Here is a 19,549-nt window from a genome sequence, read left to right on the forward strand (position 1 = left end):
CTGCCATGCTCCCAACTGCCACAAGCAGGTCCCAGCTGCTGCAATTATTTAGCAGCACCCTGCACATTTACAGATGGAGAACCTGAAATTATGCATAAGAAATTACTAGCTTAGGAATTAGAGACTGAGAGGCAGAAGCCCCAGGTCTCATCTCATTTTTGATAAGGGCTGTTGGGTGAGTTCATATGGTGAGTTACTTTCACCCCGTTGTTATTATGTCCCACCCTGCTCTCCTCACATGTCCAAGATGATCTTCCTCTCTAATTCCTGGAAATGTCAGTTAAACTTATAAAATGATAATGATTTAAAATTATAAGTGCTTTAAGGGTTTCAAGTTTATCATAGATCTGCAACAGCCTCAGTTCATCTCCCTGTTTGGTCTTGTGCCTCTGTCCTGCTCGGAATGAGCTCCTGTCCCACTCTGGCACTGAGCCCTTGCAACAAAACCATCTTACCACATCCTGGTCTGTACTGGTTAAAGCAGACAAGGGATGTGAATGTTCCCTGCTCATTTCCAAGTGAGACTGCATCTAGATACTGTGCCCAGTTTTGGACCCCCAATACAAGAAAGGTGTCAACTAAATAGTTTTTATTGGCTGAGATAGTCAAGTGTGTAGTAGGTGCCACAGCAAGAGGGGTGAGAGACACATATACGTTCAGTCCAGAGAAGAGGTCAAGAGGGTGATCTTACTGCATCCCTCACAGCCAAAAGAAAGCTAGAGAGCAGATAAGAGCTAGACCCTTCTCAGAAATGGATAATGAAAGCACCTAAGGCAACAGACACAAAATGCTGCAAGTAAAAAAACCTGAGAATTGTGAGAAAGGTGCAGCCAAGAAAAGGGTTCCAGAAGCATGCTAGGAATCCATCCTTGGAGATAATCAAAACCCACCCAGAAAATGTCCTAAGCAACCTGACCTACAGTGCATCCAGCCCATCTTGGGGCAGGAGATTGCAATAAACCCTGCAGAAGCTTCTTACTGTCTAGAAGTTCCTGAGATTATATATGCCAGCAATCATTGGAATTGTTAATGCTTTCTTCAGTGCTTCAATTCCTCATGGCTGAACCACTGGAAGAGCCTCTAGCAGTAAAGCCTCTTAAATACACTATGAAAGGTGAAGTATAAGGAGAGTTTAAACATGCCCAGGAGATAGTAGGGGAAAGGGGCTGCTTTTTAGTAGGGAGGTTAATATTTGAAGAAGGGAGGAACAACTGAACAGAGTGCTATAATCTTGGGGATCACAGCAGAAGTGGGAGACAATCAGCAGTACTTGTGCTAGCATAATATGTGGGGAATCACCACTAGCTCTGTTTTGGCACTGGGCCTTGCTGCATGCCCAGCTCAGCAGGTTTTATTACTGGGAAGTTTCAGAGCATCCAGGGAGCTCTGAGGTCCCAGCAACTCAAGTGACAATAGTCTCACAAAGGTTGTCTAGTCTCACACAGGTTGTCCCTGTTCCCACAACATAAGGTCCTGGGAAAAGTGTTCTTAAGCCCAGACTTTGAGATCTGCATATCTAAGAGCACAGAAAACAAGCAAGTTTATTGGAAAGGTTGTGAGGAAGCAGAACCTGGAAGTCCTGTGATGTGACAGGCCCTGAAAAAATACACCAAGGCCCTGGGACAAGCATGTAAGTGCTACATGTCTGTGTAGGGGACGTGCCTATCTCCAGGCTTTGTCTGTAGCTCAGGTGTGAAAAACCAGCCCAGATGACTGCTGAGCTGAAGAGTTTGATCTGATGGTCCTAGTGTCCCTTCTCAGACAGCTGAACCCCAGGGAAATGCTCCAGCAAGGTAAGGGACAAGTCACCCCACTACCAGCAGGTATCACCATACCTAGAAAGTCATTAGCTGAAATCCTGTCATAATCCCAGACCTGGAGGACCAGAACAGCCGGTTCCCGAAACTCTGATTCCTCCATGGAGAAGACAGAGTCCTTTTTCTTGTAGGTGATCTCCTTCTCAGTTGGGAGATAATTGAAGCGGAAGATGAACCTCCAGTTGAAATTGCCTTCCCCAGTCAAGGAGTTAAAGTGAACATCTGTCTCCTGCTTGTCATGGTCAAGACCTTTTATCCAGCTGCAGGAGAAACTCAGTTATCCTCTACCCTTGTCAGCCAGCCTGAGAGGCAGAGCAGAAGGATGGAAGCACTGATAGCATGGAATAGCAGGAAAGGATCAAACCAGAGCAACACCTGGACAACATCTCTGGGGCTAGAGCAGCCCATGAAGAGGACTGGAGTAGGCACCTCACACCAGAGGTTCAGAGGAGGCAAGTGAGCATGTGGGCCAGGGCAGGGAGCAAGGCAGCCAGGCTCTGGCCTCCCACTCATTCCCACCAGACCTTTTCACATAGATGTCACTGGAAGGCTCTCCTGTTACTGGGTTGACATCATCAAGGATCACATTTTCTGTGTTCCAGATAATCACACGGAGCTCATAGCTGTGGGAAGGACACAGAGGTGAGACACATGCCCTTGTCCCTGGTGCATGGGAGGGCAGATCAAGCCCTGAGCACAACGCCAGAGCAGCAGGACTTGAAAATTCCCAGCAGTGTGGTTCCCCCTGCTCCTCTCGCCAAACACAGCCCAGCAGTCTCACTGCCAGGCACAAAACCCTTTCTGGATACTACAACCCTACAAGACAAACACCCACAGTCAATACAGGTAGCTTTTGCAAACCAAATCCCTGTTGCATGGGAAATCCACCCTGCTCTACTAAGCCATAGGAGCACAGAAAAGCTTAGGCAAGAAGGGATCTCTGCAGCCTCTGCTCCAAGCTCTTGCTCTAGCTTCATAGTAGGTCAATTGTGCAGGGCCTTGTCTGTATCAGTTTTTAATATCACCAAGGATGGACATCCCAGCACATCTGAGTCAATCTGTTCCTATTCCAGGGTAGCTTCACTCTTACTGGGAAAATATTTTCCCTATAGTCAGCTAGAGTTTCCCTTGCTGAAATTCATGTTTATTATCTCTTGTCCTTTCAGGTGAACATCAGAGAATAACCTTGAGATGGATCCTCCATCTCAAAAGTACCATTAGATCCTTGAAAACAGCAGATTTCCTCCTTCAACTCCATTTCTCCAGACTCCCAAGGACATCTGTCCACTAGCCAGAATAGAGTTTGATGAGTAGCTCTGGCCTGGGTTTCTATTACGTTTATGTCCAGCCATAGAGACATTGAACTGCCCTTCCCCAAACCTTTGTGCAGCTGAAGCTCTTAGGGCCCAACATGATACACTCAAGAGAACATCCTGTGGTCAGAATTGGAGGAAAGAGGTCTACATGCCACACTAGCACTGACCCTCAGCCAGTGCCCTGTGGCACATCCCACCAGCCATGGCAAGGGACATTGACCCTCCCTGCAGCCCACCAGCCCCAGGCCTATCCCCAGAGGTGCTACCTGACAGGCAGTCGTGGTTTGATGTTGACAGGCGGTGGTGCAGGGACATCATTTGGAAACATGTCAATCCACATGTGCAAGGAGCCCTGACGAGAGAAGAGAGCAAATACACTTCAAGAGACAGACCACTCTCCAGCTCTTCAAGGAGCAAAGGCTTGATCCTGCAAGGAAAGTTCTCATCAGAAAGCCCCTGCTTGGTTGTCTCCATTCCCAGCACTTGAGAGTGACATGAGATTCGATTTACACAGGGAAAAAAATTAAGGCTATGAAAGACTGCTTATTTCTGCTCCAAGAAAAACAACTTCACCTACACTGAATCCATTTCAGAGGTAAACATGTCCCTCTGTCTTAATAAGGAGCATATGGTAATGCAATGCTTAAGCAAAACCAACAAAACTAAGAAGTGATAGGTCTGACTCATGCATTTTCAATGCCAAAGAAAGCCAGCATGACTGCAGGACTCTGCTTTGTTCAAACCTCCAGTACCCAAGAGAACAGGAGATTTCAGTGCAGGACACTAAAACGGTGAGTTCAGATGGCTGCATTGCACAAAACTAAGGATGGAGAAGACAAGGGTGGAGAACAAGGTTCTTGCAAAACAGCAGTGATAAGGGACAGTGCAGAGGAGACAGGTAGAGGCAAAGATACCATCACCCATGGGGTGCATGGTGGCAAGGCTCAAAAGCAGAGCAGATCTATTGCCACCCACACAGTATCCTCATTGGAGCCAGTGCTAAATGACCTGTGGAGACAGGAAGAACTCTGGGTCACCAACACTGTGAACACAACATCAATGGACAGAGTTTCCTTGAGGAAAGGGTATTCAGAAGCATCATGAGAGGTCAGAGGGTAGGTGTGGGCAAAGGACAACCATGGCCAATGTCCTCACTTCATAGCTGGGCCAGCCATCCATAGACACAGCTCCAGTCACCCATCCAGGAAGGGGACAATATGTAAGATTCACAGGCGACCAGACAGCTGGCTAGAAACCCGTTGTCCAGAAGGTCCTTCCCTGAAACAATCTTGAGGTTTAGCATGGAAACACATCTCACCTGCACAAGCCCGGGGTTCTCCGGGTTGTACAAGGACCGGATTTCCACATGCTCTGGTACTAGCTTGTACCCATATCCTGGCATCTCTTCCCAGTGCTGCAGGACGTACAAAGCCTTATGTTCAACATCCAGTGACAAGTTCTCATCTGCCACTCCTCTCTTGTTCCTCACAGAAGCCTCTGCAGCAGGACACAGCCAGGGAGAAAATGAAGGCTTCTGGTCAGCAAGAGTCATGTCAGGACATCAGTCACTATCACAAGCAACAGGAGATGATGGACTGGGCAAACAAGCACCTCTCCAGAAAAACAAATGGGGAGAAGCAGGACGGCAAAGATGAAGGGAGTGAGTTCAGTATGTTGCAGTGATGACAGAAATGGCAAGCAGAAAAAAAACAAGCCAAGAGAAATGCAATGGAAAGGGCAAAAACTAATTTACTCTGGCCCTGGGAAAAAGATCCAAGGAACATTGAGGAGAACGTGATCCTCTGGGGCAGTTTAAGTCCCCACATCTCTGTGGTAGTGCCAACAGATCCATGGATGATTTTTTGCTAGAGAAGTGCTACTGGAAAGCATTACTTGCCAGTCTCAAGACATGCAGCTGTGCTCTCCGTTAATGAACACAATTAGTAATTGACTCCTTTGGCACAGCAAAGCCAAATGGCACTTCAAGACCAAATCTTGCTGATGGGAGATAAGCCAGAGCCAACAGATGAGGGCATAATGACCCACTCACTCCTGGGTTTATGGAGCACCACTGCCCCTTGGATATCAGTCTGAGACCTAAACCATTTCAAGCAGTGCTCAAGCACAGCAGAGGTTCACAGGGCACCAGCTGCAGCTGTGTTGGAACAAGAGCCAGCTGTCAGGGAACACCAGGAGAACACCTTCTTTCTCCCTCCCCAGCTATCCAGTGACCTGAAAAAAAGGAGGAATGGCTTCTGGAGGCTCCTTGCCCTCTCCTCAGTAGGATTTCTTTTCCCTTCTTTGCATAAGTCATAGAAACCACCAGAAAACTGAGGAACAGTTTCACTGAAACAAGGAGAAAGTAAAGTTGGCCATACATGTAGGTGTCCTCACTCTGAGCAGGTAAGGCCAGGGATCATCCTTCCTACAGGCTATATAGCATTCCTTGCAGTACTCAGCCATCCACATGTGGGCTACATCTGCTCTAGTCTTTCCTCAAGGTTGGATTCAATTGCATAGGTGTTGGCAGCAGCAGGGCCTGGCCTTTGCTGAGGGAAGATCTCCATCAATGCTGGTAGAGACTGTGAAAGGTTGATGTGTTCTTGGATATCTGTAGCCCTGGCTCAGGGTTTGTAATGCCAGGTAGAGGGAAAGAAAACAGCAAATGAGAAGCAGAAGCTGCCCACAAGGTGGATATCAACAATAGAGAGGGGCAGTGTGGAATCACTCAAGGCACCTGAAGCCACTGGAAGCACAGAGCATTCCTGGACAAAGCCAGCTAGAGACAGGAAAGAAGACTGAAAAAACACTCCCTTTCCCCTCCCCGCAACCCCAAAACACACCCAAAACAAAACAAAACAACATCTACAAACAAAAAAACCCCCAAAAACATTAAAGAAAAACAAACAAAAAATATCACCACAAAAAAACCCAACCCAACCAACCAAAAAAAAAAAAAATTCACAACCCAAAAAACTGCAAAACACACATAACCACAAAGAGGACTTCATTATCTTGCTGCTAGTGATCATAAGCAGATGAAGGTACAGCTTTGTGATAGTGCCAGCCACCAGAATAAGTTGGCATACAGCAAACCTCCATGATCCGCACTGCTGTGAAAATAGGTTTACTTTATTCCACCCACTGCCGGGGAAGCCACTTTGGTATCTAATAGCCTGGATCACATTTTCTCCCAGTGCAACAATGTCCACTGAAATGAGGGCACTGAACCAAGGATGCACCTCACAGTGACCCAAAAAACTGAGCCGTGCAGGGCACCTAGTGGGGAAGCCAGCCTGGACACCTCAGAGGATTGTGGGCTCGCAGACTACCCACCAAAACATGCATTGCTGAGCATAGGCAGCTGCTTAAGGGACCAGTGCAACAAGCCCTCTGTACCTTCAGGAAAAGCCTCTGGAGGGACCTTGAATATTTTATTGTCCACTTTGATCTCCTCCCATCTGTACTCTGCAGCAGGGATTGAGTTTTTCTTGCATAAGCTATCCAAGATTTGTGTGGGTTTAAAAGCATCTCGCCACATGTTGTAGCCATTTCTGCATGGAAAAAGAAAACATCAGAAAATTCTTCAGCTTAAGTTTCTTTTCTAGGCTGTGAAACAGCCTTCCTTCCCAAAGCACAGGCTATATCACTAGAACCCTGCTCAGATTTCCACTGGGCTTAAAGAGGTTACAAAAAGTCTTAATGAATGAAAAGCTAAACAAATTCTTTCCTGACAGAAAACAAGCTGGACTTGCACCCCACAGAACTATTAGCTTCTGAGCAGCAGAAGCAATGCTAGGAGCAGGAGCAATTCTAGATGCAGCTCCTAAGTGAGAAAGAACTTTTAGTTGTGCTGGGTACTCAGCTCCATTCCCACAGCTGATTTTTCAGTAGCAGGGTAGGAGAAGAGAAATTTGCAGATATTTGGCTGAAGATCTGGAGAATCCATATGGAAGAAGGCCAAAGGAAATCAGATGTCCTGAGTGTTGCTGCTTACAAAATGCTGCCAGAGAAACGGCTGTACTTTCTGAAAGAGGTCGGAGTCAGGCAAGCACTTTTCTCACAGAACACCACTGTGTAAGGAATAGAAAAGGTTTTTTTGCTATTTTATGCAAGGTATATTAGATTGCAGTAAGAATTAGAGTTATCACAGGAAGGTGGTAGGGGTCAAAAGCAATAAAGTTATCCATGTAAATTGTAGCAAATCTGTGGAGCACCTGCAAATGCATATTCTGTCTCGCAGAACAGGAGGAGCTCTGTTACGCACATGTGGCAGGTGAGAAGAATGTCTATGGCCCTCATGTGTCACATTGGTACCTACAAGTCATACTGCATAGCCACTCCGCAGTTGGCCCTGTGCTTGCTGTAGAATCGATTCTCCAAGTCAATCTTGGTCTCCCCAATCAGATCATCAGATCCAACCAAATCATGATCAAATATTGCCACAGTGAGTTCTGATTCCATGGGAAAGGAGACTGTCAGCTCTACAACTCTGGACAGAATCGAACAGGGAAAACACAATTAGCAAAGAGGACGGAAATTAAACACATGCTCTGCTTCGATAATCCTATATTTTTAAGAACTGTATTTGACAACTTAAAGGCCTCTGATAAACTTAGGTTCTCTCTAAATTCAGTATGTGGCATTTTCGGTGTGCATGCTCAAACAAAGGAATTACTTTTCCAGGAATGTATGGCTTGGATAGAGGGCCTGGGGTTAGGGAATGCTTGGCATCCAATTTTAAATCAAGTCCTTGGGTGTGCTCGCCTCCTAACCCAAAGCATGATGGCTCCTGAGTTAGCTGGAGGCAAGAGACATGCCCAAGGGCTTTGTGTAAAAGCACAAGATTCTCCATCAGAAAGGAACAGAAGACCTTACATGCTGAACCACCTTTCAAGCCCCAGATTTGCACTGTTCTTATTAAACCCACTAGATGAAACCTTCTTGCATACTCTCCAAACACAGGATTGAGCTGCTTTGGGATGTATCGCTCCTTAGTGTCCTTCTGCTGCTTCCCCACAGTCACCACCACATAGGGATCTGCTTTGCCATTGGGGTCTGCTGGAGAGAGATTTGTAGCCTGGAATATATAAGAGATACTGCTGTACACAGCTGTGGAGGGCAACCTGAACAAGGAACACTGCACAGGCCTGACACCACCCAAGCCTGCTTGGTCAGGTCCCTCCAGCAACCACCCCAGCAGTGAAACAGGCACTCGATCCCACACAAATCCTCACTCCACAAACCATTAATATCTTTAGCTGTGGACCCACCTACTTGCTCATGATCTCAAGGCAGATGTGAGGAGCCAAGAAATGCCCATCTGCCCATCCTCAAGCTACAAAGCACGGAAGACTCTCCATGGACAGGACATAGGTGCCTTCCACTGGCAAAGGCTTCAAGCCAGCATCACATTTTTCACAAGTGCCACTGCTCACATTTACTGAGCAGAGAATGGCAGAAGGTCCATAGGGAGGGGAGAGACCGCCAAGCATTACTGTCACCTCCCCCAGAGACTTACCTTCACAATGTAAACTCTTACAAGAACCTTGATGGGTCTGTTCCTTGGAATGCCCTGGGAGACCTTGGGTTCTGTAACAGCTTCCTCACTGGGGTAGACATAGAAGGAGCCCTGCAGAAAACACTTTTCAAGGAACAGTTGGATATACATGGGAATATCTCAGAAAGGATTGGAGCCACCAGCTTCACTTGCCAACTAGAAAATCAAAGCCATTTCCCCCATGCAGACCACAGACACCCTGTGACCATGGGGACAGTGCTTTCCAAAGGTCAGATCATGTCCACATGGCCCAGGCAATCCCTGCTTGCAATTTAGGCTGCAGGCTGTCATGCCTCTGCCAATGTCAGATATGAGCACCTCTAGGCACTTTGGATTGCCAAAGACAGAGGACACCAAATGTTTTCTAGGGACAGCTACAACTTCTGTAGTTGATATTTCAGAGTCTTCAAGAGCTCCTGGATGGGAGGGTGATGCCTCTTTTAAATAAGTTTTCCTAACCTTAAAACCAGTGAAGCTTACTTATATAATACTTATATGCATATATGCATACTGGATAGACCCAGAGGCTGCAACCAGAATGAGTCCTTTATGCTTCATGCTTTCTCCATGTAGAAGCTAAAAAATCTAAATTGGATGGATTTATAAGATAAAAACAGTAGGACCAAAGTACAATTGCTTCAACAGGCACTAACAATACCCTGGTCGTGCTGCAGCCCAAAGTGCACACCCATGCACTCTGCAAGGTTTCACTGGTGTTGGCTTGCTCTGAAATACAGGTTATAAGGATCTTCTTCCACAAGCAGCACAAATGTCATCCAAATTAAACAGTACCTTGTACTTTCCCACATAATGTTCATCCTCATTTCCATCTTCATCTTCATTTGCTTTGCCACGATGAAGGGGGAAAATACACAACCAGTCTTCAAAATTACCAAACTCATATTCCAGCTCAGAGTTGTAGATCTGAAATAAGTAGAAAGTAATTGTGGGCCTTTTCTTGCCATCTCAAAGGAAAGGAGAGTCAGAAAGACCATCCTTTCTCTGCTTCAATCATTTCACCTAGTCCTACCTTACTTCTATATTACTCAGGGCAGGATGTTAATGATTTTCCTGCATGTCCCTAGGGCTAGCCTTAGATGTGGATGCACATCTCAGCTTGGCTCCAAGGTCTTACTAGCTCCATCAAAGGCAAGCAATGGTGTGGCCTCAGCACACACTGCAGGTTCTCCTCCCAGCATCACTTCCACTGCAGGAAGGTGAGGAAGACATGGATGAAGGGCCAGGGCTGAAAGTGACTAGGTCACCCCAGTTATCACCTGAAGGGTGGCAATGAGCTTCCTCTTGGGTTGAGCAGGTTCAGCTTCAATCACTGCCTCATCCTCTGCTTCCATGTCAATGGAAGATGCATTTAAATTCCCTCCATCTAGAAATGATGGTAAGAGATTAGGAAACACTCTGATTTTGCCCATCATATCAAGTGTCTCTACATGAAATCATCCCAGCCACAGTTTCTGCTTTCACCCAGGGCTTTGGCCTCTGTCACGACAACTGGAGCTATTGCTGTTTGTGACAGGTGTCCTTCCAGCATCTCCAGTTTCCCAGCACAGCATGGCTGGATGGGTGGTGGGACAAAAATTGGCACAGACCTACCTGCCTATTTGGCTGCATGGCTGCCATTTAGACAGGAATTGGGCAGAAACCAAATGAAGGAAGGTGGTTGGGCCACCTCACAGGTGCTGTCAGGGAAGGCACAGAGGAGAGTCCACCTTCCTCTTTGGATGAGAGCTTATTTGCTGGCCTGTTGGTTTGGGTGGCTAACTGAAGCATCAGTGCTGCTTTCGGCACAGCCAGCTGAAAGAGACTGTCTAGACCTTTCTCAGGGGCACCACCAAACCAAGGACAGAGTGGGTGTGTGCTTGTCTCATTTCACAAGGCTCCAGATCCCTCAAGCACTAATGGCATGCAGGTACCCTCAAAGTCTGTCCTTAAATTGTGATGATTTACATCATTTTTATACTTTGCACTTTCCCAGGTCAGAGCCATATGAGTCACTGCTTACACCTCTGCAAACCTGAACCTACAGCTGTAACACTATTCTCAGATCATAAAAAGATTGTTATTGTTGTCCATTTCCTCTGGTATCTCCTGTTACCTGATTCACCTGCACCCCACGTGAGTACCCCATAAGCACAGAGTGATTCCCAGATCCTGGACAGTTTTTCCTGTCCATCATCCTCTCTCCATCCTACCACTGCTTCCTGGTCTCACCTAGACAATCCCATGATCCCTGCAGATGATTTTTCTTCATTTTTCTCACACAGGAAAACACTTCCTTTAACACCATTTTACAAGACTCCACTATTTTCCAGGACTTTTCTGACTATTTTCCAATTTTTTTTCAGGAAAGTTTGGTGTTTTCAACTTGAAATAACCTGATAGCCCTTGTCAATGTCTTCGGCCTCTCTGCTCACTTTTATGTTGTTGTTGCTGAATGTTGCAAGGGTGTTGTCTGCATAGACACCATTCTCACAAGTCCAGTACCCTCTGGGATGGTATAAAATCTTGGTTCCCCCCACTAAAGAGTGAGGTATTGCTAGAGAGCTCACCTGCATCATTCAGGTCATCATTCTCAGCATCTTCCTCATCACTGCATGCCTGAAACACACACAGTCACCTCAGATCCGTGACATAAAAAGCTTCTCCTTCCAAGCACAGAACACTGACATTTTCCTGCCAGCAGAGTAAGTAAGACATAGCTGAAATCATTCTGCAATAACATCATTGCAGGATGGCATTGAACGAGTGTCTTAATGACTTTTTTCTTCTCCCCAGATCCTCCTTCTAGCTTCTTTTGATTGGAATTTAAGTTGACAGTGCAAGAAAGGAAATTTGGAGCAGACCTGCTCCTATAACACATACTAGTACATAACTAGGACAGAGTAAGCAGTATGAAAGTCCCTGTTAAAGTCAGCAACCTCACATTTTCAGGATTCCCTCAACAGAAGCTGCCTCATTCTCACACCAGCTGAGCACTGTGCATCAGGGATGTTTCAATACTCACCTCCTGGTGAAATCAGCCCACCTGGTAGATGCTTGATACCTGGCTACCTTAAATATGCTTGATACACTAAAATTCACATCTTCCTGCAGATCCATGCCAGGAGAACTCCTGTGACACTCAATATGGTTGAAAATATCTTCATCAGACCAGTGCAGCACATTTTCCCTTCTGCTGGCAGCTGTCACAAAATATTACCTGGTTATACAGCTCTTTCAGGGATGCATAGTACTTGGACCACCAATCCAGTTCTTCCAGTTCTGGTTTTTCCTCTTCATATTCATCTTCTTTCTTTACAAGCTTATTGATAGGAATTTTCTTCAAAGGAGCCTTGGGAGAAAAGATCACAGGTTTCAGAGGGAAGAAATGACCATCCAGGACACTCATGCACCCTCCTCCAGTGCCCTGGGAGCCTCTGGCAAAGTCTCAGCATTCAGGCACAGCACAGGAGGTGCAAAGCTACCTGTGGCTCCAGCTTTGTTCTTTGCTACAAAAGAAGCCATTCTCAAGGCATAGGGCAGGCCTCCTTAATGTCCCTGTGCCAGAGCCCCAGTACATTATACTGCCAATGAGCAGGCAGGAGAGAGGAGAATTTCAGTCCAGGAGAAGACCTGGTGGATGAAACCTAACACTGAATTTCTGAACTTTTTTTGTTGTTGTTGTTCGTAATCTACAGTTTGGCTTTACAAACTTCAAAATTTGTTGGGCCCAACATATCACTCACCTTCACAAAACTAAGGGGGAGAGTGCTGGAACCTGGGTCACCAGCTGCCAGTCCAATGTTTACCACAGTCTGAGATGGAAGACGGTGAGATGAGACATTGCAAGCTGAGATGAAAATAAAAAACTTAATGTTTCCATGCATTTATTTCTGCCCACTACTTCTTACTTTTGGCCATAGGAAAATCCTCCCTGTTAAAACACTAATCTGATTGATTTCAAAACTTTTTAAAGCAGACCCTGCAAAAATACTGCTGGAAATCCAACAACAGTACTGAGATTAACCACCATCATGAATATGTTTGTTCCTGACTCCCAGGAATTCATAATTATGAGATATACCCTCCCTAATCAGAAACAGCCACAGATGGATCAATCTTTGGCTGCTTCTTCATGCTTCCAGATCAGGAGTGCTGGCTATTGCTATCATAGAGCTATTTAGCTAAGCTATTACCCAATGAACAGACTTTGACCTGACAACATGAGAGAACTGAAAACTTTTCAATCCTTGGTCCTAGTGGACCAGCTTCCTAAAGATGAAGGTCTCATTGAGCAAATTCTTCCCTGTGAGGGTGGTGAGGCCCTGGCACAGAGAAGCTGTGGCTGACCCATTCCTGGAAATGTTCAAGGCCAGGTTGAACAGGGTTTGGAGCAACCTGGTCTAGTGGAAAGTGTCCATAATCATGGCAGAAGGTGGAACAAAATGATCTTTAAGCTCCCTTCCAACCCAAACCATTCTGTGATTCTATGACCTTGTGATTGCAGGGAGAGGATTCTGCTGCCTGGCTAAGAGAAAGTGGAAGAGCCAAGGATCTTTGCCACTGGCAAAACCTGCCTGTTGTCTCTGTGAGAACCTCTCCAAGAAGCTTACCCTTGGGCACATCCTCCGGTTCCTCTTCCAACTCTCTGGCAGAGAATTTCATCACATCGGACACGACATGGCTACCCACAAGCACAGTGCGCCCAAATGCACGCTTTTCCACCACAAAGATGCTGAGGGGAGGGTGCAGGTATACCTGCTCTGGGAGCTCCTGCAAAAGAATTATGCATGGGGTTCACAGGAGTAAAGGTGATCAACCTGTGTTGAGCTATCAAACTATGGCAGCCCTATCACATAAGGAGAAGCCTGCTGGCACCTTGCAGCTATGCCCAAAAATCAAAGCCTTGCAGTGACAGGCCATGGCTATGCAGTTCTTGGTGGGCAATTTCACAAAGGTTTTGTTCTGCAGCTGAACCATGTGGTCATGGGAGAGCAAAATCCTGGAAGCAGTTTCCCTCCTTCTATGTTGTCCCATGCAGTGAGGTGATGCAGAGTAGCCATGGTGTACCCTGGCATGGCAGAATCCACCTTCCCACTCACCACATCCATGTATTTGACCAGTTCAGTGAAGTTGGGGTTCTCTTTGTAGGATGCAATAACCTCTGACTCCACCTTCTTGCCAGCGCATTCAATGATCACCTGAGGCTCATCCACCTCAAACAAGTTCACTCTCTTCAGGTCCCTCAGGCCCCAGAACAGGATCTGAAGCACAACATGAAGCTACTGTCCGAGACATGCCAGCCATGGTACTGCCCATGCTACCACGCCCCCACCCACAGGACACAGTCCCCAGAAGAGGCACAAGCCTGCTCTCCCAGCTCAGCTGCCCAGCAGCTTTGCCTTTTGAACTACTCAGATGGTTTCCCCGTCAGGTCAAGCACTTCCATTTCTGGCATCTGCTCAGGCCTCACAGGCACATTATGCCATCAAACTGGACTCCCTCACCAAGCCCTGCCCTCCACCCAGGGGCAGCTTGAGGGGAAAGCCAGTGCAGCAGAAGGAGGCACACCTCTATGCGAAACTCCTTCAGTACTGGGCGGATGCCCTCAGGGATGATGAACCGTCCAGCACGGGGGTCTTCCAGGTAGTCTGGCTCCTTGGGCTCCACATCCTCAGGCACTGATGGCTGAACAGGTAAAACCAGGACACAGCAGGTGATGAAAATCACTTCTATTCCATGCCATGACAAGCCCACTCTCTTCCACCTTCTAGTTCTGTGCTCACAGGTTGTCCCTGCAGCCTCTTCTCATTGGAAAGCCGGATATGGCCTCCAACTTGGAATTCTGGTGGGCCCCATGCAACCAGCTCCTCACCCACATAGCTCTCCTCAGAGAGCTCACAACCATGTGCAGCTTTCTACAAGCCTGTTACCTCCAAATAGCCACTGTAATTGAGCTCGATCAGCTCAAAAGTGGCAATGAGCTCTCCCGCTGCTTTGCTGCCTCTGTAGAAATCAAAGAACTGCAGGGCAGGTTTGATGTATGGCTCATCAACCAGCTTCACCTGTGGGACAGCAAAGGCCTGCCCGAGGAACTCAGGGGAGCCCTGCAGGAAAGAGGGGAATGACTCAAATCATCCCTGTGGTATCTCACCACCTCAAAGACCACCACTAATTCCAGCCAATTTGGGAGAGTACAAAACTACTCTTCCACCCATGTTATCCTCTGCTTTGATTTTCTCTGCTCCATCCAGAGCTAGGAACAGATAAAGGCCTGTTTACAGCAGCTCCACTTAACTCCAGGTTCATCTCCATGCGGAACTCAGCAAACGGCCTGGCACCATGTACCAGAGGACATGAAAGCTAGATCAGGTTTTTCAGAGTCTCTTCCAGACAGGGTTTGAGTATCTCCAAGGATGGATACACTACAAGCTCTCTGAGCTACGAGCCCAGCATGAGTCCTACCTCTGTGTAAAAATAGCTTTCTTATATCAATATGGATTTTCTTCCTTGCCAGTTTGTGCTCATTGCTTGCTGTTGGGCCCCTTGGTACCTTCCATGAGAAATCTGAACTGAGCTTTTCTATCCTTTCCCACCAGGTAGCTGCAGACAGCAAAAAGACACTGGCTTTCTCTCAACCTCTGTCTGTAGGCTGAGTATACTCAGCTCTCCTCCTCTGTCCTGTGCTACATCTTGGTGGCCTCCTCTGGATTCATCCCAATATGACAGGGCTTGTCTTGTACTGGAACCACAGGAAAGCTGCTAAGTTACAGCAGGAGAACCTGGCGCAAGTTATGTCATTAGCCTTAGGATAGCAAAGAGGCTCTAGGAGACAGTGTGACTTTAAAGCACTATAACGAGAGAAAAGGAAGGACTGAGGAGGGATGATTGATGACATGTGAGGACACAGGGAAGGAATAGCCCTAAAAGCAATATCAGTTCCCCCAGGATATGAGCCCTCTGCAACGTGAGCCTGCCAAGGAAGCAGTTATAATGTTTCTTCAAATATAAGAGATCCTGGATCCAACAAGCACTCATTAGCCCCTGATGAGTTTAGAGTATCTCTGAGTCAGAAAATCTCAACCTCAGCCACAGTCCCCACAACTCACTATTACCAGTGGACCAGCACCAAGCTGTCATGGAAACCAAACAGAGAAGTCGCAGCACTCAGAGATCCTATGCCTTCCCTTTTCCAGAAACAACATAAGGAGGGCAGCACGGCCATACTTACAAATTTATTGTGGCTGAAAAGGTTGATTATAATGATGGGAGTCTCTGTTTTCAACTCTTCTTTCTTCCCATCAATAATGAGCTGGTCAAACAAAAGTAGCTCATTCCACATAGGGCTCAGTGTCTCTTCCAGCATCTGCAGATGGAGACAGAAGGGCCAAGTGTTCCACAGTCAGTAGAAATAAAACACATGCAGGAAAGAGAGGAACTCTGGGCTGATTCCCTCTCTCACACATCCACATGCAGCTGGTGGTTGGCAGGAGGGATATGGTAAAGTGTGGGATCAGCACTCAAGGTCAACTAACACATACCAATCAACCTTTGAGACCATGCTCAATGCCTGTCAAATATTCCCTGAACATAATCACACTGTTCAGAGCATAGATACCGGAGTCCTTGGAGATACAAAAGTTCCAGGAGGACTTCCATAGCACTGACCTTAAACATGTCAGTGAGGGCATGGTCATTTTTCTCTCCCCAAGTTCCCAAGATGACAGAGGCAAGAGTTTAAGTGGTCTCACCCTGGTGGTCTGGCAATGAGTTGAAAACACCACTCTTGCAAATGGATCTGAAAGGCCATTATCATCTGCAGATAGGATCCCTCGAGCCTGATACAGATGGGCTCGGAGCTGGAAATAGCTGAAGTCTGGTAAGAAAAGGAGAGAGGAAGTCCCCGACAAAGTCCTGTATGAGGCCAAAAAAATGCCTGAAGGAGAAGGCCAGCCAGATAGGAGTGGGCACATTCTGTGACAAATAGTTGCCACTTCTAGGGACTGTGGTTCTCAGCCAGTACATCTCAAAAGGTTTAGCCAAGCCAGACAAGCTCAGTGGGCTCCCCAGACACATCTGGGAAGTACATGACGTGCGACATGTGAAATGTGCAGTGTTCTGCTATGAGCATCTACTGTGGGGGAGCACCACCAAGCCTCATCAGAGGGGCAGAACTCATGCCCATTGCCAATTTGGCAGCACATTCAATGCCTACAAAGTACCCATTCTGTCTGGTGCTTTAGCTGTGAATGTGCAAATACATCCTCATGAGATCAAACTGGATGTGCCTATCCCAGTCATGCCTTGGAGACAACCCTAGATCAGGTCCTAATTCTCAGACATACTACAATTCTCAGATCACAGTGTGGCCTGAGGTGAAGGACTGTGGGGGGACAATGCACCACCACAGACAGTAATCCATGGATGGGACCTCTCAACTCCCTATTCTCCTGCTTATGTGAAGAACTGGTATCTGCACTCACCATCTCTGCTGAGCCGGCTGGGAGGGCAGTATGCTGAGGGCTGGGCTATCTCCTGCTTGCTCTCGGAAAGGAACTCCTCAGGCAGCTCTGCCAAACAGTTTTTTGCATATTTGGTTACCCCAAGCCACATATAGATTTCCAGTTTGGCAAAGATCTCACCAGTGTGTAAGCCAGGAACCTGAAAGCACAGAAGGTTTAGCAGGTTTCACATCTCGGACCAAGATGATCACCATCAGCCTGGGACTGACCAAAGAGCACAGGAGAAAGAGCATCACATCAGCAGAGGCAAAAGGCAGTTGTGGAATGAGAGCTGTGTTTCCTTGTGAACTCGAGGATTTCAGGAAGGAGGGCTGAAAGCAAGGAGGGGGAAACAGGATGAAGCAAGCAGGAGCACACTGTTTTGGTATAAACCCTACCTTCATAAAGACAGTCTGGATCTTTGCACAGTCTTTGCCTTTCTCCTCTTCAACTACTGAGTAGAGGATGTTTTGTGCAGGAATTCTGGCATATGCCACACGCCTGTTGTTGCTGAGCATCCAGATGAGTACATCAGGGAGAGTGCACTGGGGCTGGCGGGAGGGAAGGGAGGAACATCACAGCAGAGGAACAGCATGTGTCATCCTCCCTCCATTGACATGGTGAAAGCTTCATCTCCCCACAGGACAGACTGCTGAGCAATGGTGGTTTAGAGATCCAGAAATAAAGGACCTAACATTGGCCATGTACTTCTGAAAGTCAGCCCTGCAATATGGCTCTGGAGGTGTTGTGGTTTGACTCTGACTGGCAACTCAGCCCCATGCAGCCTGTCACACACTGTCCCTCGATGTGATGGGAAACAGGATTCAAAATGTAAAATTGAAAGAAGTCATGGATTGAGATAAAAACAGTTTAATAGGGAAAGAAAAAACTTCACACACAAGCAAAGCAAACCAAAGAATTCATTCCCCTCTTCCTGTGGACAGGCAGGTATTCAACCATCCCCAGAACACCAGAGCTCCATCACAGAAACGATGACTTGGGAAGAAAAACATCATCACTACAATTGTACATCACTCTACCCTCACATAGCTAAAGATGTGAAAATTATTTGACTTTACTTGGTGAAAGACTTCTCCAAACTTCAACAGCATCTGTCCACCTTATGTCAGCAAACATGGTGTTCTGGTTGACACTACAGCACAACACGCCGATTTTTTCAGTTACTTAAAATGAAAAAGTGAAACTCTGAACGTGCAGAGTCTCTGCTATGGATGAGAATCTTATTCCAATGCAAGTTTGAATCTGCAGAAAGTATCAAGGGTCAGACCCTGGTGGAAGTGCAGGCAGCACAAGCAAGGCTGTTTTCCAAGGCAAAACTGTCTGCTGCAGACAAGGCCTTGGGCTGGTGGGGCAGAGAGGCCCAGGAGGCCTGAAGCTGGCCCAGCTCTGCCTCCTACCCACTACAAAGTTGCTTGGACCGCCACCAACAGCCCTGCAAAGCTGCCTGGCCTCATCCCTCATTAGAGCTATCACAGGAAACATGGTAATTTCCAGTAGCTGGAACTTTGAATTTTACATAGCAGCAGAGGAAAAGCTTCAGCTCAGACTGGTGAGAGCCCCAGCAGCCAGCTCAGTATCCTCTCCTTGCCTAACCTCTCCAGCTCAGAACAGGGGTTCCCTTGTAGCCACTGTACCTCTTTAGCCACGGAGCGTATCTTTGCCAGGATCCTCCTTGTCTCCTTAACCTTCTCCTTGACATTGTCTCGGGTCAGGTGCCGTCTCACACGGAGCCCCTGCTTTGCATACAGGATCTGAACACAAAGCACAGCTGTTACACAACCAGCCAAGCCCCACTGAAACCCCACATGGGGGGTCTGCAGGGAGCCTATTGTGCCATCTTGCCCCATTGAGCCCTGATGTCCACCATGGCTCACTGCCCAGTTGCTGAGAGCAAACCTCCATGAACCTGTCACAAGCCATTTAACAAAGGGTGCCATGAACTGGAGACTACAGTAACTCATCAGCCTGGCCAATATAATCTGGTAACAGAAGTCCATAAGCTTTAAAATCATTTGGGGCAGAAAGTTGCCTAAGGAATAAACATTCCAGAAGCTGGTGGTCTAAGGCTCCAGATAGTGCCTGCAGGAGATCTTGGCCAAGGAGCAACTTGGGGCCACAGTAGTGTGGGATTATGAAGATGTAGGAAACTGCAACACAGGGCTTGGCTTTCACCATTATTAGTACATATCGGAGATAGTGTACACATCTGAAGAGAAACTTTGGGATGAATCAAAACTAATAATGAAATCCAGAAGAAATTCAGGGTGTACACCCACTATGGAGTGGCAAGTCCAGAAAACTCATCTCCTAGATGGGTTCTCTCTTCCAGAGTCTCTC

At 47.0% G+C, this 19,549-nt stretch overlaps 1 protein-coding gene across 1 annotated transcript in view; it reads right to left on the reverse strand.

The window, feature by feature from the left end:
- Positions 1 to 19,549, reverse strand: part of LOC129127654 (fer-1-like protein 4) — a 36,133-nt gene that overhangs the window by 3,112 nt on the left and 13,472 nt on the right. Inside the window, exons 16-37 of the mRNA XM_077187350.1 lie at positions 18,847 to 18,963; positions 17,590 to 17,742; positions 17,174 to 17,351; positions 16,442 to 16,566; positions 15,922 to 16,056; positions 14,624 to 14,797; positions 14,262 to 14,378; positions 13,793 to 13,954; positions 13,304 to 13,463; positions 12,437 to 12,540; positions 11,911 to 12,042; positions 11,261 to 11,309; positions 9,971 to 10,077; positions 9,486 to 9,617; positions 8,655 to 8,765; positions 8,086 to 8,213; positions 7,455 to 7,625; positions 6,533 to 6,687; positions 4,452 to 4,630; positions 3,400 to 3,485; positions 2,342 to 2,440; positions 1,836 to 2,077 (exon numbers count right to left, since the gene is read on the reverse strand). Coding sequence (XP_077043465.1) covers positions 1,836 to 2,077; positions 2,342 to 2,440; positions 3,400 to 3,485; positions 4,452 to 4,630; positions 6,533 to 6,687; positions 7,455 to 7,625; positions 8,086 to 8,213; positions 8,655 to 8,765; positions 9,486 to 9,617; positions 9,971 to 10,077; positions 11,261 to 11,309; positions 11,911 to 12,042; positions 12,437 to 12,540; positions 13,304 to 13,463; positions 13,793 to 13,954; positions 14,262 to 14,378; positions 14,624 to 14,797; positions 15,922 to 16,056; positions 16,442 to 16,566; positions 17,174 to 17,351; positions 17,590 to 17,742; positions 18,847 to 18,963 — 3,016 coding nt within the window. The remainder of the gene's footprint in view (positions 1 to 1,835; positions 2,078 to 2,341; positions 2,441 to 3,399; positions 3,486 to 4,451; positions 4,631 to 6,532; positions 6,688 to 7,454; positions 7,626 to 8,085; positions 8,214 to 8,654; positions 8,766 to 9,485; positions 9,618 to 9,970; positions 10,078 to 11,260; positions 11,310 to 11,910; positions 12,043 to 12,436; positions 12,541 to 13,303; positions 13,464 to 13,792; positions 13,955 to 14,261; positions 14,379 to 14,623; positions 14,798 to 15,921; positions 16,057 to 16,441; positions 16,567 to 17,173; positions 17,352 to 17,589; positions 17,743 to 18,846; positions 18,964 to 19,549) is intronic.

This window comes from Agelaius phoeniceus, chromosome 17 (assembly GCF_051311805.1).
Source record: "Agelaius phoeniceus isolate bAgePho1 chromosome 17, bAgePho1.hap1, whole genome shotgun sequence".
NCBI lineage: Eukaryota > Metazoa > Chordata > Aves > Passeriformes > Icteridae > Agelaius > Agelaius phoeniceus.